Source organism: Coregonus clupeaformis, chromosome 26 (assembly GCF_020615455.1).
Source record: "Coregonus clupeaformis isolate EN_2021a chromosome 26, ASM2061545v1, whole genome shotgun sequence".
Lineage (NCBI taxonomy): Eukaryota > Metazoa > Chordata > Actinopteri > Salmoniformes > Salmonidae > Coregonus > Coregonus clupeaformis.
Window position 1 is genome coordinate 13,860,360 of NC_059217.1, and position 20,559 is coordinate 13,880,918.

The following is a 20,559-nucleotide window of genomic DNA, read 5'->3' on the forward strand; positions in this document are numbered from 1 at the left end:
TGGTGATAGTGTTTCCTAGCCTCAGTGCAGTGGGCAGCTGGGAGGAGGTGCTCTTATTCTCCATGGACTTTACCGTGTCCCAGAACTTTTTGGAGTTAGTGCTACAGGATGCAAATTTCTGTTTGAAAAAGCTAGCCTTTGCTTTCCTAACTGCTTGTGTATATTGGTTCCTAACTTCCCTGAAAAGTTGCATATCGCGGGGGCTATTTGATGCTAATGCAGTACGCCACAGGATGTTTTTGTGCTGGTCAAGGGCAGTCAAGTCTGAGGAGAACCAGGGGCTATATCTGTTCTTAGTTCTGTATTTTTTGAATGGGGCATGTTTATTTAAGATTGAGAGGAAATTACTTTTAAAGAACAACCAGGCATCCTCTACTGACGGAATGAGATCGATATCCATCCAGGATACCTGGGCCAGGTCAATTAGGAAGGCCTGCTCGTTAAAGTGTTTTAGGGAGCGTTTGACAGTGATGAGGGGTGGTCGTTTGACCGCGGACCCATTACGGATGCAGGCAATAAGGCAGTGATCACTGAGATCCTGGTTGAAGACAGCGGAGGTGTTTTTAAAGGGTAAGTTAGTCAGGATGATATCTATGAGGGTACCCATGTTTACGGATTTAGGGTTGTACCTGGTAAGTTTGTTGATAATTTGTGTGAGATTGAGGGCATCTAGTTTGGATTGTAGGATGGCCGGGGTGTTAAGCATATCCCAATTTAGGTCACCAAGCAGTACGAACTCTGAGGATAAATGGGGGGCAATCAATTCACATATGGTGTCCAGGGCACAGCTGGGGGCTGAGGGGGGTCTGTATCAAGCGGCAACAGTGAGAGACTTATTTCTGGAAAGGTGGATTTTTAGAAGTAGAAGCTCAAACTGTTTGGGCACAGACCTGGATAGTATGATAGAGCTCTGAAGGCTATCTCTACAGTAGATTGCAACTCCACCCCCTTTGGCAGTTCTATCTAGACGGAAAATGTTGTAGTTGGGGATGGACATTTCAGAATTTTTGGTGGCCTTCCTAAGCCAGGATTCAGACACTGCTAGAACATCAGGGTTGGCGGAGTGTGCTCACGCAGTGAATAACTCAAACTCAGGAAGGAGGCTTCTAATGTTAACGTGCAGAAAACCAAGGCTTTTACGGTTACTGAAGTCAACAAATGATAGCTCCTGGGGAGTAGGAGTGATACTGGGGGCTGCAGGGCCTGGGTTAGCCTCTACATCACCAGAGGAACAGAGGAGGGCTAGAATAAGGATATGGCTAAAGGCTTTAAGAACTGGTCTTCTAGTGCGTTGGGTACAGAGAATAAAGGGGGCAGATTTCCGGGCGTTGTAGAAAAGATTCAGGGCATTATGTACAGACAAGGATATGGAAGGATATGAGTACAGTGGAGGTAAACCTAAGCGCTGGGTAACAATGAATGAGATAGCATCACTGGAGGCACCGATTGAGCCGGTCTTGGCATGTATGTGGGGTGGAACAAAGGAACTATTTGAGGCAGTTTGAGAGGGACTTGGGGTTCTACAGTGAAATGGTAAAATAAGAACTAACTGGAACAGCAATAGGCAAGGCATATCGACATGGGAGAGAGGCATAAAGCAATCACAGGTGTTATTAGAGAGAGCTAAGAAAACAACTGGTAATGGCGATAAAGTTTGGGCTGAGGCTAAACAGATAAACAGGACAGGGTACTGTGTAAAGGAACAGTCCAGCAGGCATCAGCTGTGAAGCTGAGTGATCATAAGGTCCAGTGAACAGCAATATGTGAGTCCAAGAGCAGTTTGAATTGGTGCTTCAGCACAACGAGCAGGAAGCACGGTTGTTGTTTGCGTGTGCTAGCGGGCCGGGGCTAGCAGATGGATCTTCGTGGTCGTCGCAACGGGATGCCTGTTGAAACCACAGACAATTACGTCGGCAGACCAGTCGTGATGGATCGGCAGGGCTCTGTGTCGACTCTAGGATGTCCCGTCCGGTTGACAGAGAGGTAGATAGCCGGGAGATGTGCCTGACTCAATGCTAGCTCAAGGCTGATTAGCCAACAACAACATTAATTTGGTTGCAGCTAGCTAGTTCGATTATCCAGTGTTAAAGGTCCAGTGATTCAGTGATTCCGGCAGAAAATCTGATAGGTTCTGGGTCGATAACGCGCTGTGCAGACAGTGCAGACTGGCCGATAATAGTCCAGGCTAGAGCTGGCTGGTAGGTAGTGCAGGCCACGGACAATGGAGAAAAGCCGCTAACGGTGGCTAATAGCAAGTAGCTAGTTAGCTGGTTAGCTGGCTACTCCCGTCCGGTAGACAGAGAGGTAGATAGCCGGGGCTAGCTCAAGGCTCAAGGCTAACTGGTGCTTTGGGGGCAGTGGTGATTAGCCTACAGCAACATCCATTCAACATCCATTCGGTTGCGGCTAGCTAGATCCGGTGTTAAGGTCCAGTGATTCAGTTATTCCGGCAGAACATCCAATGTTCTGGGTGAAAACCGCTAACGGTGGCTAATAGCAAGTAGCTAGCTAGTTAGCTGGCTGGCTAGTTTCAACTGGGATTCTAGATAAAGGTGAGTAAATAATATAATCCGGTCCACATTGAGTGAGGCGGGTTGCAGGAAAGTATATTTAGTAGAAGGATGAAAAGTGTGATAGGGAAATATATACGTAAAATACCAAATAAAATACAAAAAACAGGCTATTTACATGGACACACAAGAGAACACGACCACACTGCTACGTTATCTTGGAACTGATGCTCAGTAATTGGTCCAGATATAGGCCTACTCCCTCCCCCCACTAACTTACTGTGCCTACTGGATTACTACTGTAGCTATGGGGGACAGCAGCCAGCAACATGCTGGGTCTGGGTGGGCTTAATGATTCGTTTTTGTCCTTCATTCCTCTCAGACCCACTGACACACGATCTGTCATAATACTGTTCCTTCACACAGGAACTCTACAATAACACACTGGGTTGCTAGCATTTAGCATTTGGCCTTTTTGGATGGGATGCTAGTGGGAGAAAAAAAATTTATGCACTCACTAACTGTAAGTCGCTCTGGATAAGAGCGTCTGCTAAATGACTAAAATGTAATGTAAATGTTATCTATGGTAACACAGGTTCGCTAATATTTAGCATGTTTCTGTTTAGGAAGCTAGATATGTTTTCATTGACTAGCTTCACTCTGTAGTTCTGAGAAGTTGTGGATCGATGTAGCAGCCCTCCATGGGAGTTCCACACCACATGGCTCCTTTCAAATAACCTGCTGTCTGTCTGTCTGTCTGTCACAGCTGCCCTGGGATGAGTGGAAAGAGTGTGATCACCATGTGTGTGTGTGCGCGCATATATGTATGTGTGTGCACTCACAGTTGGTGATGTCGGGGGGAGCGAAGCTGTCATTCATGAAGACACTGGTGGGTTTCGCCACTTTCAAGTAAACCACATCGGGGGTGTTTTTCAAGGCCGCCACGGCATCCTCGTGACTCACCTCCTGAAGACCAGCGCTGTTTACCTGGAAGGAGAGGGAGGTAGTCAGAGTCAGTTGGCTTTTCAGTTGGTTTAGCAGTTGGTTTGGCAGTTGGTTACATACAGTAGCTGACATAACAGTCAAACAGGCTGGCATTTTCAACAAGCCACAACATAACTTAATCTAAGTCAAGTACTTTAAGAAATCAAATCAAGTTCTATTTGTCACATGTGCCGAATACAGGTGTAGACTTTACAGTGAAATGCTTGCTTACGAGCCCTTCCCAACAAAACAATAAAAATAGTAACACAAGAGGAATAAAATACACAAGAATGAAACTACAGTGAGGGAAAAAAAGTATTTGATCCCTTGCTGATTTTGTACGTTTGCCCACTGACAAAGAAATGATCAGTCTATAATTTTAATGGTAGGTTTATTTGAACAGTGAGAGACAGAATAACAACAATAAAATCCAGAAAAACGCATGTCAAAAATGTTATAAATTGATTTGAATTTTAATGAGGAAAATAAGTATTTGACCCCCTCTCAATCAGAAAGATTTCTGGCAACAACATGTTTTATACAGGTAACGAGCTGAGATTAGGAGCACACTCTTAAAGGGAGTGCTCCTAATCTCAGTTTGTTACCTGTATAAAAGACACCTGTCCACAGAAGCAATCAATCAATCAGATTTCAAACTCTCCACCATGGCCAAGACCAAAGAGCTCTCCAAGGATGTCAGGGCCAAGATTGTAGACCTACACAAGGCTGGAATGGGCTACATGACCAACGCCAAGCAGCTTGATGAGAAGGTGACAACAGTTGGTGTGATTATTCGAAAATGGAAGAAACACAAAATAACTGTCAATCTCCCTCAGCCTGAGGCTCCATGCAAGATTTCACCTCGTGGAGTTGCAATGATCATGAGAACAGTGAGGAATCAGCCGAGAACTACACGGGAGTATCTTGTCAATGATCTCAAGGCAGCTGGGACCATGGTTCAAGAAAACAATTGGTAACACACTACGCCGTGAAGGACTGAAATCCTGCAGCGCCCGCAAGGTCCCCCTGCTCAAGAAAGCACATATACAGGCCTGTCTGAAGTTTTCCAAAGAACATCTGAATGATTCAGAGGAGAACAGGGTGAAAGTGTTGTGGTCAGATGAGACCAAAATGGAGCTCTTTGGCATCAACTCGCCGTGTTATGAGGAGGAGTAATGCTGCCTATGACCCCAAGAACACCATCCCCACCGTCAAACATGGAGGTCGAAACATTATGCTTTGGGGGTGTTTTTCTACTAAGGGGACAGGACAACTTCACCGCATCAAAGGGACGATGGACGGGGCCATGTACCGTCAAATCTTGGGTGAAAACCTCCTTCCTTCAGCCAGGGCATTGAAAATGGGTCGTGGATGGGTATTTCAGCATGACAATGACCCAAAACACACGGCCAAGGCAACAAAGGAGTGGCTCAAGAAGAAGCACGTTAAGGTCCTGGAGTGGCCTAGCCAGTCTCCAGACCTTAATCCCATTGAAAATCTGTGGAGGGAGCTGAAGGTTCGAGTTGCCAAACGTCAGCCTCGTAACCTTAATGACTTGGAGAAGATCTGCAAAGAGGAGTGTGACAAAATACCTCCTGAGATGTGTGCAAACCTGGTGGCCAACTACAAGAAACGTCTGACCTCTGTGATTGCCAACACGGGTTTTGCCACCAAGTACTAAGTCATGTTTTGCAGAGGGGTCAAATACTTATTTCAATCATTAAAATGCTAATCAATTTATAACATTTTTTACATGCATTTTTCTGGAGCTTTTTGTTGTCATTCTGTCTCTCAATGTTCAAATAAACCTACCATTAAAATTATAGACTGATCATGTCTTTGTCAGTGGGCAAACATACAAAATTAGCAGGGGATCAAATACTTTTTTCCCTCACTGTATATACAGGGAGTACCAGTACCAGATCAATGTGCAGGGGTACGAGTCATTTGAGATAGATATGTACATAAAGCCAGGGTAAAGTGACTAGGCATCAAAATAGTTAATAATAATAATAAGAGTAAGAATAAAGAACAGAGTAGCAGCAGCATATGATGAGTGTTAAAGTGTGTGCGTATGTTTGTGTGTGTGGGTGCGTGTGCATGCATTGTGTCGGTATGCGAGTGTCTTATGTATGTGTGCGTATGTAGTGTATGTGAATGTGTGTGTGTTTTGTGTTAGTGTCAGTGTAGTGTGTGTGTGTGAGTGTGTATATACACTAAGTGTACAAAACATTAGGAACACCTTCCTAATATTGAGTTGTACCCCCTTGTTCCCTCAGAACAGCCTCAATTAATCGGGCCATGGACTTTACAAGATGTTGAAATCGTTCCACAGGGATGCTGGCCCATGTTGACTCCAATACTTCCCACTGTTCTGTCAAGTTGGCTGGATATCCTTTGGGTGGTGGACCATTCTTCACACACTCAAACCGGTGCACCTGAAACCTACTACTATACCCCGTTCAAAGGCACTTCAATATTTTGTTTTGCCTATTCACCCTTTGAATGGCACACATACACAAAACTTTAACTTTCTTCTTTAACTTGTCTCCTCCCCTTCACATACACTGATTGAAGTAGATTTAACAAGTGACATCAATAAGGGATCAATGCTTTCACCTGGATATCACTTGGTCATTCTATGTCATGGAAAGAGCAAGTGTTCCTCATGTTTTGTACACTCAGTGTATAGTCTTGTGAGTGTGCATAGAGTCAGTGCAAGATAGGGTCGATGCAGATAGTCTGTGTAACCATTTAATTAACTATTTATCAGTCTTATGGCTTGGGGGTAGAAACTGTCTCGGAGCCTGTTGGTCCGAGAGCCGATGCGCCGATACCGTTTGCCGGACGGTAGCAGAAGGGTGACTGAAGTCTTTGGCAATTTTTCGGGCCTTCCACCTATTATAGAGGTCCTGGATGGCAGGGAGCTTGGCCCCAGTGATGTACTGGGCTGTCCAGACCACCCTCTGTAGCGCTTTGCGTTCAAGGGCGGTGAATTTGCCATACCAAGCGGTGGTGCAGCACATCAACACGCTACCGATGGTGCAGTTGTATAACTTTTTGTGGATCCGAGGGCCCATGCCAAATCTTTTCAGCCTCCTGAGGGGGAATAGGCCCTGTTGTGACCGCTTCACGATTATGAGGGTGTGTGTACCATATTAAGTCCTTAGTGATGTGGACGCCAAGGAACTTGAAGCTATCGATCCGCTCCACTACAGCCCCATCGATGAGAATGGGAGCGTGCTTGGTCCTCCATTTCCTGTAGTCCACAATCATCTCCTTTGTCTTGCTGACGTTGAGGGAAAGTTTGTTGTCCAGGCACCACACTGTCAAGTCTCTGACCTCCCTGTATGCTGTCTCATCACCGTTGGGGATCAGGCATACCACCGTCGTGTTGGAGTTGTGCGTGGCCACACAGTCGTGGGTGAACAGGAAGTACAGGAGGGGACTGTGTTGAGAGTCAGCATGGCTAAGGTGTTGTTGCCTACCCTCATCACCTTGGGCCGACGTGTCAGGAAGTCCAGGATCCAGTTGCAGAGGGTGGTGTTCAGTCCCAGGGTCCTGAGCTTGGTGATGAGCTTGGAGTGGACTATGGTGTTGAACGCTGAGCTGTAGTCTATGAAGAGTATTCTCACATAGTTATTTCCTTTCTTGTCCAGGTGGGAGAGGGCAGTGTGATGTGCAATTGAGATTGCGTCATCTGTGGATCTGTTGGGGTGGTATGCGAATTGGAGTGGGCCCAGGGTGTCTGAGATGATGGTGTTGATGTGTGTCATGACTAGCGTTTCAAAGCACTTCAGGATTACAGATGTGAGTGCTACAGGGCGATAGTACCATTTCGGCAGATTACCTTGGAGTTCTTGGGAACAGGGACAATGGTGGTCAGCTTGAAACGTTGGAATTACCGACTGGGACAAAGATAGATTGAAAATGTCAGTGAAGTTGGTCTGTGCATACGCTTAGAACATGCCCTGGTATTCCGTCTGGCCCGGCGACCTTGCAAGTGTTAACCTGTTTAAAGGTTTGACTCACATCGAAGCGAGCATATATTTGTTTATTTGCTAGTGTAGGAAGCGTTATCTAGCGCTAGTCGGCTGTACCTGCGCCAAAATCTCTGGTATTTTTCATCCTAAAGCTTGTTCTCCAGCTTCTTTTTAAATAGTGAACCAACATGTTTTCAGCACTTTTATTTCCCTGACTGATCATGCTCTCTCTTGTCTCTCTGGAGCAGACATATAGTGAGTAATGTTTTTGGAACATCAAATCGCAATAAAATCCCAGTTTCGAATCGCAATATATATAGAATCATGAGAATCGCTAAACTTATCTTATCGGCACCTAAGTATCGTGAAAATATCGTATAGTGAGGTCACTGGCAATTCCCAGCCCTAGAATCAAAGTGGAATACTGATCGGATTTGCAAAAAGTAATCAATGTAAAGGAATTTTGAAAATGTTTGTATGTTTTTCACCCAACTTTATAATAATAATAATAATAACATAATATGTAATTTAGCAGACACTGTTATCCAAAGCAACTTACAGTCATGTGTGCATACATTTTACATACAGGTGGTCCCGGGAATCAAACCCACTATCCTGGCATTGCAACTGAGCTACAGAGGACCACAACTTTAAACCTAAATTATATGTTCCTTTTTTGTTGTTGATTTCAGGTTGAATTCACGTTAGTTGACAACTCAATTCAATGTAAATCAAAACTAGACATTGAACTGATGTCTGTGCCCAGTGGGAACTGTCTTTCAGTAAGGAGAAGATGAAGTTACAGTACTATTTTTTGATGTTCTTACAGCCAATAGTTTGTCTCCTATTTGCAGCCTCCCGTCTTTGTGTGCAGCCCCTCCCTCGATGATCTTGGTGACATAGATGCTGTTGTCGCCTGGAATGTGCTGGTTCCCTACTCCCCCCGCAATACTGAACCCTAGCCCTGGAGAGGGAGGGAGGTAGGAAAAGAGTGAGAGAGTGAAAGGGAAATGATAAGGGTAGAGAGAAAAATAAAACACTATTCAAACTATATTCATCCTCTCAGGGGGTATCACTAGGAGCACAATGACCACAGAGAGTCAACAACAAGCCTCATAAAGTTATCCATCAACTCAACACATTTAAAGGTAGATTTATGTATAGGAAGTCGCCTCGTGATGTACGATGATATCATATCACTGTGTCTAGCTTTAATCTCCACGGTGACAGAAACAGTCCCTTTAGGACCTTTTTATTACTTGAGGTCCATGGTTTTCTAACCTTTAGGACCTTTGACTAGTTTGAGCTCCATGGTTTTCTAACCTTTAGGACCTTTCACTAGTTTGAGCTCGCTGGTTCTCTTACCTTTAGGACCTTTGACTAGTTTGAGCTCCATTATCTTCTCTGAGAGGGCTTTTCTCCTGCGGATGTAGAGCCTGACGATGCAGCCGGCCTCCTTCAGGGCCTCCACGGCCTTACTGTGGGTCACATCCTTCACGTCTGCCTCGTTTACTCTCAAGATACAGTCATTCACTCTGCAGGAAGAGTCAAACACACCAGTCATTAACAGGGGTGAAAGTAAGGCAGTATGGTCCTGTACAACGTCCCGGCAAAATAAATAGTGGGGGGTGTGCTGTACCGGTAAAACATGAGCCTATCACAATAATGAAAACAAAATGTCAAGGAAACTTTAGGCTATTACACCATTATTTATCATTACCATATGGCAGAAGCATTAATATGAGCGAATGGACATGAAAACGGGTGGTAGGCCTACAGTATAGCCTATGCTCCAAAATTCTATGTGGTTCGACGAGAACACTGAAATTTGCCAAGGCAGAGATGAGTGGCAGACACCGAGACACGCGCAGACAGCAGTGGAGGCATAAATTACACTTTTTGGTGTTCTGTGTAAAATATGTCTCTTTCCATTCACAACTGTTTGGAGGCTGGAAATATGTTGCGAGTGGATGAACGTACGTGGTAGCCTAGTAAAGGAGCCCTATCTCAGACTGGCCCAAAAAAAGAAAAGATTAAGATGGGCAGTCTGAGATATGGCTTTTTCTTTGCAACTCTGCCTAGAAAGTCAGCATCCCGGAGTCGCCTCTTCACTGTTGACGTTGAGACTGGTGTTTTGCGGGTACTATTTAACGAAGCTGCCAGTTGAGGACCTGTGAGGCGCCTGTTTCTCAAACTAGACACTAATGTATTTGTCCTCTTGCTCAGTTATGCACCGGGGCCTCCCACTCCTCTTTCTATTCTGGTTAGAGCCAGATTGCACTGTTCTGTGAAGGGAGTAGTACACATGTCAAAAAATGATATAAATTGATTCGCATTTTAATGAGGGAAATAAGTATTTGACCCCTCTGCAAAACACGGCTTAGTACTTGGTGGCAAAACCCTTGTTGGCAATCACAGAGGTCAGACGTTTCTTGTAGTAGACCACCAGGTTTGCACACATCTCATGAGGGATTCTGTCCCACTCCTCTTTGCAGATCTTCTCAACGTCATTAAGGTTTTGAGCCTGACATTTAACAACTCAAACCTTCAGCTCCCTCCACAGATTTTCTATGGGATTAAGGCCTGGAGACTGGCTAGGCCACTCCAGGACCTTAATGTGCTTCTTCTTGAGCCACTCATTTGTTGCCTTGGCCGTGTGTTTTGGGTCATTGTCATGCTGGTATACCCATCCACGAACCATTTTCAATGCCCTGGCTGAGGGAAGGAGGTTCTAACCCAAGATTTGACAGTACATGGCCCCGTCCATCATCCCTTTGATGCAGTGAAGTTGTCCTGTCTCCTTTGCAGAAAAACACCCCCAAAGCATAATGTTTCCACCTCCATGTTTGACGGTGGAGATGGTGTTCTTGGGGTCATAGGCAGCATTCCTCCTCCTCCAAACACGGCGAGCTGAGTTGATGCCAAAGAGCTCGATTTTGGTCTCATCTGACCACACACTTTCACCCAGTTCTCCTCTGAATCATTCAGGTGTTCATTGGCAAACTTCAGACGGGCATGTATATGTGCTTTCTTGAGCAGGGGGACCTTGCGGGCGCTGCAGGATTTCAGTCCTTCACGGCATAGTGTGTTACCAATTGTCTTGGTGACTATTGTCCCAGCTGCCTTGAGATCATTGACAAGATCCTCCCGTGTAGTTCTGGGCTGATTCCTCACCGTTCTCATGATCATTGCAACTCCACGAGGTGAGATCTTGCATGGAGCCCCAGGTCGAGGGAGATTGACAGTTATTTTGTGTTTCTTCCATTTGCGAATAATCGCACCAACTGTTGTCACCTTCTCATCAAGCTGCTTGGCGATGGTCTTGTAGCCCATTCCAGCCTTGTGTAGGTCTGCAATCTTGTCCCTGACATCCTTGGAGAGTTCTTTGGTCTTGGCCATGGTGGAGAGTTTGGAATCTGATTGATTGCTTCTGTGGACAGGTGCCTTTTATACAGGTAACAAGCTGAGATTAGGAGCACTCCCTTTAAGAGTGTGCTCCTAATCTCAGCTCGTTACCTGTATAAAAGACACCTGGGAGCCAGAAATCTTTCTGATTGAGTGGGGGTCAAATACTTATTTCCCTCTTTTAAATGCAAATAAATTTATAACATTTTTGACATGCGTTTATCTGGATTTTTTCTCTCATTGTTCAAATAAACCTACCATTAAAATTATAGACTGATCATTTCTGATCACAAAATCAGCAGGGGATCAAATACTTTTTTCCCTCACTGTAAGTGTTAAGTAAACAATAGATAAGTAAAAAATAAAATCAGTAAAATTACAGTAAAAATAACAGTAGCGAGGCTATATACAGGTGGTACCTGTACAGAGTCAACGTGCGGGAGCACCGTTTAGTCGAGGTAATTGAGGTAATATGTACATGTAGGTATAGTTAAAGTGACTATGCATAGATAATAAACAGAAAGTAGCAGTAGCGTAAAAGAGGGGGTGGGGGGACAATGCAAATAGTCCGGGTAGCCATTTGATTAGCTGTTCAGTAGTCTTATGGCTTGGGGTTAGAAGCTGTTAAGAAGCCTTTTGGACTTAGACTTGGCGCTCCGGTACCGCTTGCGATGCGGTAGCAGAGAGGACAGTCTGACTAGGGTGGCTGGATTCTTTGACCATTTTTAGGGCCTTCCTCTGACACCGCCTGGTATAGAGGTCCTGGATGGCAGGAAGCTTGGCCCCAGTGATGTACTGGGCTGTACGCACTACCCTCTGTAGTGCTTTGCGGTCGGAGGCCAAGCAGTTGCCATACCAGGCAGTGATGCAACCAGTCAGGATGCTCTCGATGGTGCAGCTGTATAACTTTTTGAGGATCTGAGGACCCATGCCAAATCTTTTCAGTCTACTTAGGGGGAATAGGCTTTGTCGTGCCCTCTTCACGACTGTCTTGGTGTGTTTGGACCATGTTAGTTTGTTGGTGATGTGGACATCAAGGAACTTAAAGCTCTCAACCTGCTCCACTACAGCCCTGTCGATGAGAATGGGGGCGTGCTCAGTCCTTCTTTTCCTGTAGTCCACAATCATCTCCTTTGTCTTGATCACGTTGATGGACAGGTTGTTGTGCTGGCTCCACACTGTCAGGTCTCTGACCTCCTCCCTATAGGCTGTCTCATCATTGTCGGTGATCAGGCCTACCACTGTTGTGTCGTCGGCAAACTTAATGATGGTGTTGGAGTCGTGCCTGGCCATGCAGTCATGGGTTATTAGGGAGTAGAGGAGGTGACTGAACACGCACCCCGGAGGGGCCCCCGTGTTGAGGATCAGCGTGGCAAATGTGTTGTTACCTACCCTTACCACCTGGGGGCGGCCCATCAGGAAGTCCAGGATCCAGTTGCAGAGGGAGGTGTTTAGTCCCAGGGTCCTTAGCTTAGTGATGAGCTTTGAGGGCACTATGGTGTTGAATGCTGAGCAGTAGTCAATTAATAGCATTCTCACGTAGATGTCACAAAATTATTTTCCCAACACTTTCCCTTGCTGCCACTGCTCTTGCTCAACAAAAACTTTTGGAGATATATTTTGTGGTACATCAGTCATTCACTCCACAGGGAGAATCACAGGGAGACTCAACAAGAGTCAGTTAATGTGATTCACACCTTGGACCCATAAGCAACAATGTGAAATGCGATTGGGATCATGTAACCATACACTGTGGTGGTACCCACCTGAGGCATCCGTCCTGAGCTGCAGCTCCTCCAGGGATGATCTTGGTGATGAAGATGCTGGGGTCTTCTCCGATGTGGGGGTTATCTGTCCCCCCCGCAATACTGAAGCCCAACCCCGAGTTACCCTTCACAGAGGGGCAGAAGAGAGAAATCTGCACGTCTACTTCAAGTAATGAAAAATATAGGCTGTATTACTTATATGGTATTATATTAAACTCCATAGCTAGGACCCATTTAAATGTAAATGTATGTGTATGGCTGGGGGGCTCTATGTATAATGGGAGCTATTTATGGTTGGAGGGTAGTGGCAGTGTAGTATAGTGTGTATTTAAGAGCAGTAGTATAGGCCCTGACTATATTGCCTACACTAAGGGTCAGTGTGTGGTTGTGGTTAGGGGCGGTGTGTGTCTCTGTGAGAGAGTTGTGCATTGTGTCTTTAACGGTGAAGTTGATGTAGAGTTAGAGATGCAAGCGCAGATCGTGGCTGAATCAGGTCACAGCAGAAGAAAAGAGAAGAGAAGGAGAGAAGAGAGCCCTGCAGCCTTACAGGCAGGCACAGAAACAGCTCCCTGCTCTTCTCCCCGCTCTCCCTCCTTCTCTCTCTCCTCTCCCTGCTCCCTGATACACAGCTTTACATCATATTTTACGACTGAGAGCCTTGGACCCACTATGGAAAGGGCTTTTTTAAACATTATCGACTGGGAGAAAATATAGCGAAGTGGAAATATAAATGAAATATCTTGCATGGTTTTAACATTTTAAACGTACATTTTTATTCAAATTTCTACCTTTAATCTACATTAAAACCTTAAAGGGACAATCAGCAGTTGGTACATCAATTTTTGGAATTAATGATATGTACCCATTGATTCTTAAAGAATGTAACTTACAAATGCCTCATGAGCTTAGTCATACCCCATCAGAACCCAAAATATAACCTTGTTTTACTCAAATGTTCGTAAACAAAGTAAATGTAAACAAACACTATATAGCCTCAAAACATTGTTAAACCTATAATTGTGATCTCATGACTGGTCAGTCCTTGCATCCCTAGCTCTGTCTATGAATTTGAGAGTGACTACATTTCTCCAGCCACATCCCTCATCTTTTTACCAAAACAGTGGCAGGGAGTTCACTTTGCTATCATTTCAACTGGTGATTGGCCCTTTAAGTTTAGAGGCACTTCATGGATGATTGGTTTAAAGTAACAACTGAGATGTGATGTTCCTCCTACTTACCCGTTCCAGAGTGATCTCCTCATACTCATAATCTGCTTCTGTTCCATTCACCTGAAAGACACAAGATATCAGCCAATCAGTATCGAGGGGATAATAAGAGAGCTGTCTCCATTGGCCTAGGAGAGGGTGCCTATGGATAGATGGACAAGAGATGATTGACAGATCAAACGTCTCTCCCACTGCATGTCTCATTTTGATGGTCAACTATTCCTCCTCAAAACCCAAACTGGAGGTGTTAAAGACAGAGGTGTGAGGGACTAGGTATATATGTAGTAGTACTGTAGCTATAACAAACAGTGGGTGGGTGAGAGAAGAGGAGAGCAGAGCTGACCCCTCAGTAGCAGCCTAATAAAGGGCAGGGCAGGCTGGCTATCCATGTGAAATCCCCTCTGCTCTGTGAGGAATACTGCAGCAACGTGCAGCAGGCAGGCAGGCAGGCAGCAGGGCTTTCTGAGCAGAGCACAGCGCTAATGCTGTCTTCCTGTGTGGCGCGGGGGGATAATCTCCATGGGATTAGAGGTGATAGCCATGTTGGGAGAGAGAGGTTGACAGCAGGGCTGCTCTGTATATGCCCTGATCCTAATCAACTACTACTACTACTCTATCATATACAACACAGTCATACAACCACTACTACTACCACCCCCACCACCACTACTACTAACTACTACTACACTCTTGGGAAAAAAGGTGCTATCTAGAACCTAAAAGTGTTATTTGGCTGTCCCCATAGGAGAACCCTTAGGAGAACCCTTTTTGGTTCCAGGAAGAACCATTTTGGTTCCAGGTAGAACCCTTTTGAGTACCATGAAGAACCCTTTTCACAGAGGTTTCTACATGGAATCCAAATGGGTTCTACCTGGAACCAAAAAGGGTTCTCCTATGGGGACAGCCGAAAACCCCTTTTAAACTCTTTTTTCTAAGAGTTTACTACTTCTACTACTACTACTTCTGTTCTACTACCACTACTTAACTGAGAGGATGACAGCAGGGCTACTCTGCACCTGCCCTGCCTAACTGCTACCATCCCTACTATCACTACTTAACGCAATCATCAACACAACATGGGAGGAATAACGAACACTGTGTCCCAACAAGAGAGACCTTGTATGGATCATGTGGCACCTCTGATCTGGAATGAACTGTGACGTGATTCAGACATCAGCGGTGAAACACAAAACAACAGTGAGAAACAACAACAGTAAACAAACGTTTGGTCAATTGTTCCATAATCCTATGACCCTTTTGCTAATTGCATAATGTATGGAGTCTATACGCTCAGTTCACATGCAACACTGTGCTGTGCTGCTAGTGATTATATGGTCATATGTTCACCCTAACTCCTCCCCCACCCCCAGCCCATCAGTCTTGATGAGGAGTTGATTAGATTAGTAGAATCAGGTGTAACTGTGCTGGGCGCTAAGAGACAAAAGGTCTTTCTGGGACACCAGTCTCTAACTTTAGTGGTGGGATTCAAGAGTATGTCATTCATCTACAGTAGGCTAACACTGTCTTGGAAAGTTCAGAAGCCATGTAACACGAGTGTGTGTCTTGACTGAGGCAGCAGGAGATGGGTGATTCTTATGAAACCATTTTTAAACATGTCTGTAACAAATTGAGTTACAAAACCATCATGCATTTGCAAAAATCTACTATCATTCTGAAGACTAAGATGTTTAGTCTTATTTTAAATACATGTATCATTTTCTCCTGATTCTTGTACATTTTCACCCTAGATTCTCATTTTCAGCATCCATATTAAATTCTCGGGTAATTATATAACATTTTACTTGAGAAAATCCTAAATTATAAAAAAAAAATATATATATACACAGCTCTGGAAAAAATTAAGAGACCACTGCAAAATTATCAGTTTCTCTGGTTTTACTATTTATAGGTATGTGTTTGGGTAAAAATAACATTTTTGTTTTATTCTATAAACTAATGACAACATTTCTCCAAAATTCCAAATAAAAATATTGTCATTTAGAGCATTTATTTGCAGAAAATGACAACTGGTCAAAAATAACAACAGTGTTGTCAGACCTCGAATAATGCAAAGAAAATAAGTTCATGTTCATTTTTAAACAACACAATACTAATGTTTTAACTTAGGAAGAGTTCAGAAATCAATATTTGGTGGAATAACCCTGATTTTCAATCACAGCTTTCATGCGTCTTGGCATGCTCTCCACCAGTCTTTCACATTGATGTTGGGTGACTTTATGCCACTCCTGGCACAAAAATTCAAGCAGCTCGGCTTTGTTTGATGGCTTGTGACCATCCATCTTCCTCTTGATCACATTCCAGAAGTTTTCAGTGGGGTTCAGGTCTGGAGATTGGGCTGGCCATGACAGGGTCTTAATCTGGTGGTCCTCCATCCACACCTTAAATTGACCTGGCTGTGTGGCATGGCGCATTGTCCTGCTGGAAAAACCAATCCTCAGAATTGGGGAACAATGTCAGAGCAAAAGGAAGCACATTTTCTTCCAGGACAACCTTGCATATGGCTTGATTCATGCATCCTTCACAAAGACAAATCTGCCCGATTCCAGCCTTGCTGAAGCACCCCCAGATCATCACTGATCCTCCACCAAATTTCACAGTGGGTGTGAGACACTGTGGCTTGTAGGTCTCTCCAGGTCTTCGTCTATGGATAGATGGACAAGAGATGATTGACAGATGGGGTGGCAGGTAGCTTAGTGGTTAAGAGCGTTGTGCCAGTAACCGAAAGGTTGCTGGTTCTAATCCCCGAGCCGACTAGGTGAAAAATCTGTCGATGTGCCCTTGAGCAAGGCACTTAACCCTAATTGCTCCTGTAAGTCGCTCTGGATAAGAGCGTCTGCTAAATGACTGAAATGTAAATGAAATGTCTAATCATTAGATGACCAGGTGTTGGGCAAAGCTTAAAATTGGACTCATCAGAGAAGATGACCTTACTCCAGTCCTCTATGGTCCAATCCTTATGGTATTTTGCATTTGGCTCTTCTTTGCTTCTCATTGATGAAGGGCTTTTTTCTAGCTTTCCACGACTTCAGCCCTGCCCCTAGGAGCCTGTTTCGAACCATCCTCAGACCCCAGCTGCCGTTTGCCATTCTTTATGTAGGTCACTTGATGTCATCCTACGGTTGTTGAGTGACATTCAAATGAGTTGGCGGTCATCCCGGTCAGTAGAGAGTCGTTTTCGCCCTCTGCCGGTCTGTAGCTTTGTTGTCCCCAATGTCTGCTGCTTGAACTTGTTCTTATGAACCGCCGTCATTGAAATTTTAAGGATGGACGCAACCTGACATTCACTGTATTCCTCTGCCAGTAAAGCCATAATTGAACCCTTCTTTTCCTCACTCAAAACTTTCCTTTTCAACTCTTTTTCCATGGTCAATAGTCCTTTTTTGATTAATATTACTTTTTAGGTACTATTAGCACTGTTTTTGCCATCCAGCTGGTCCTATTGCAGGAGGATAGTGAGGACCACAGCAGTGGTTTTTATACTTTTCCTCGTTAAATAAGATTTGGTTCAGGTGATCACCTAATCAGTACCTAATTCAGTAGAATGAGGTGTGCCTGTGTTGGAATTCAACATACACTGGAATGGAATGGCTGTCATACATGTAGAGATGCTGATTTAAGAAAAATCTGCAGTGGTCTCTTAATTTCTTCCAGAGCTGTATATGTTGCTGCAGTTTTTCCGGAAATTATATATTTTTTTACTAGTTGAAGTTTACATTAAAATATTACGTGTATTATGTAAAAACACATCTCATTACTGTAACACTTTTCTAAGTTCCTGTAAAAACTCCAGTCAGTTTTTAAATAGAGTTTTATTCACCCATCACACATCATCTAGAGTAGTAGTTCTTAGATGAGCCAAGTTAAGTTAATTTATTCGCTTATATGCCTTCAGAATGAGGTTCTGATTCTCAAACACCCCCGTGGCCTTCTCATTACCAAAACGGCTAAAAACCTCAAATTGGGAAAAAGTCAGAGAACCATTACATGGAGGCAAGAATGGGCTTTAGTGATGTGGTCAATTGTTTGCTGACTCATATTAGGATTGTTTTTTGTTTTTTTTATTCAGGGGAAACCCCATTAAGACAATGGTCTCATTCCCAAGGGTGCCCTGATCATAACAATACAACAACAATACAATGTTAACCATCAATCAACACAAAACACAACATTTATGAAAAGCAGTTACAGTCCTCAGGTACTAGGTCCTCAATTAACACCCTAAACTGCCCGAGCAGCACCAGAACATCTACCGTAATTTTCGGACTATTAGCCGCGCCTTTTTTCCCATTTTTCGACCCTGCGGTTTATATAACGGTGCGGCTAATCTATGGTTTTTTACAGCTAACGGCCACTAGAAGACCTCCTAAATCTATGGATTTTACAGGTTACAGTCCACCAACTTTAACTCTATGGGCTCTATGACCGGTCCGCGCCCCCCACCTTTAAGCGGCGGGCTCCAGCAGGAAAAGCTGGAGGCCGGAAAAGAGTGAGACAGGTAGCGCGCAAAAGTAAAAGTTGAACCGAGAGTGGTACGAGAGACAGAACGAGAGACAGAACGAGAGCAAGACAGACAGACATTACGAGAGCGAGACAGTTTGTCTCTTTCCCGACAATCCCCTCTGTGCACGAACCCTTACATATGGTAATTAAACATTAAAACACCTGCGGCTTATAGTCCAGTGCGGCTTATATATGTACACATCATTCAATATCATTCAATTTAGCTGCTGCGGCTTATACTCCGGTGCGCCTTATAGTGCGGAAAATACGGTAATTGTAATGAGTGGAGACCCGAGGAACCTCAAGAGTTAACCAACCCTGTGAACGGGTTTGGTCATGTTTTTATACTTAGTGAAGTGATCTGCGGGACTTTAATTACTAAGAACACTTCTTAAATCTATTGTAAATCATTTTTGTAAAACAGTTATTTGATTAAGTACGGTTTGCCAAGAAATATGGGGTGTATAAACCCCATTTAACTTACTTTAAGCCACAATCGGTAGTTTGTGTTTCATCAAAGAGCAACCCCACCACTTTTGACATGTGTGCCTATTTTCACACTTGCCTATACTGTTGTTTGATATCCCAAGACAGTTTTTGGTCCACATTTCACGTATTTAGAAACTTTATAGGCATATTGTGTTATGCCATTTGCCCATAGGATCCAATTCAATTCAGAAATACATGTAAAATACCTTAAACCACAAATATCTACATCCTAATACACCAATATTACCTGTAAAGACCTTGGATAAATATGTCCATCTAAAATACATTCATGTAATTACAGTACTTTTACTGATTATAGTCAATTGCATTGATCAGATATTTTAGTATTATGCATGTCATTTGGGATTAATAAATTGCACACTTTTATGATTTGTTGGGTTACTGAATCCCTGATAGAGATCAGTACAATTTTTCAATGGCAAACTATGCAACACTCATTACCGAAACATGCAGTCTCATTGTGTCAAAATGCATAATATCAGTGATCCAAATGTCAGTCTCTCTTTCTCTCTCTCACTCTCTTGCTCTCTCTCTCTTTCCCAGGGTAACCAAATTAGGGTCAATGAGAGACATTTGGTGTAGTAGAAACTGCCTTTTCCACTTTTTCTTTCAATCAGTTTGGTTGAATAACAATGTTAGGGATAAAATAATATGCACACACACACACACACACACACACACACATAGAGTGCTGGGGAGGGATTAGAGGTTTAGAGGTCCTAAATAAAAATTGCAATAGGGAAATAAATAGATTAATCTCCCAACCAACCCCAGCATGCCAAAGTGTTACACAAGGCCATGTCCATGATTTGGGCTATTTGAGTGTGATCCTGTAACCCAGGCTTTAAGCTCCCTGATGGGACTCTAAGGCCTTTAAATACCAAATGCATTCCTGTCTATTTGCACAAAATACTAGGCTACTTACCTGCTTGCAATGCAATACTTCAATCACTAGAAACTGTGCGTGCGCATGGTCTGAAGTTTGCGGGAAGCTAAGCATATTCTCACATCAAGTTCAGTTTTTATAAATGCCAACATTTGCGTGAAAACCGACCCATATTTTGGGTTATATTTTGTATGTACGCTACGTTTATAAATGAGGCCTCTGATGCTGTCATCAGAGTCCTAGGGAAACAGATGAACAGGACAGTCAGTGAAAGCAACACTACTGAACTCAAACAGTCATTCTCTAGGCTGCTGAGACAAAGTCAAGTATTCAACACTAGATACACTCAAGCACTGAGTTGGAATGGAATCTCTGGGCACAGAACTATAGTAACACCCTCAGAGCAAATAACTATTCTCCAGCAGGTGGGAGTAACAGAGACAAGGCAAGAGAATCAGTTCAACATGTAATGTATGATATCCAACCCTCCCAAAGGTTTTACATCTATTAGCATAGGCTGGTCTGCACTTTCCGCTGTTTCTCTGTGAGGAGGTAGCAGCGAACTCATTATTTAGCTAGAAAAACGATCTGTAGCCAGTGGACAGTGTGATGGCTGAACTACAGTAGAGTGAAGTTGCCTTCTCTCTCTAACCTGCTCAGAAGAGAACAATAGCTATCTTAACTCCAATGGTGTCTTAGAAGCATCTTGTCGTATCACACACACACACACACACACACACACACACACACACACACACACACACACAC

General features: G+C 43.8%; 1 protein-coding gene across 15 annotated transcripts in view; it reads right to left on the reverse strand.

Annotated features, from left to right (window-relative positions):
* Positions 1 to 20,559, reverse strand: part of LOC121540404 (disks large homolog 1-like) — a 309,734-nt gene that overhangs the window by 97,429 nt on the left and 191,746 nt on the right. For 13 of the 15 annotated variants that reach the window (XR_006657467.1, XR_006657468.1, XM_045207754.1 and 10 more), the window contains 5 exons: positions 13,887 to 13,937; positions 12,649 to 12,773; positions 8,843 to 9,012; positions 8,305 to 8,441; positions 3,353 to 3,497 (listed from right to left, as the gene is read on the reverse strand). Coding sequence is in view for 13 of the 15 variants with exons in the window: in XM_045207754.1 (XP_045063689.1) it covers positions 3,353 to 3,497; positions 8,305 to 8,441; positions 8,843 to 9,012; positions 12,649 to 12,773; positions 13,887 to 13,937 (628 nt within the window). In the remaining 2 variants the exon portion in view is untranslated. The other 2 variants (XM_045207752.1, XM_045207751.1) reach the window with 2 other exon arrangements.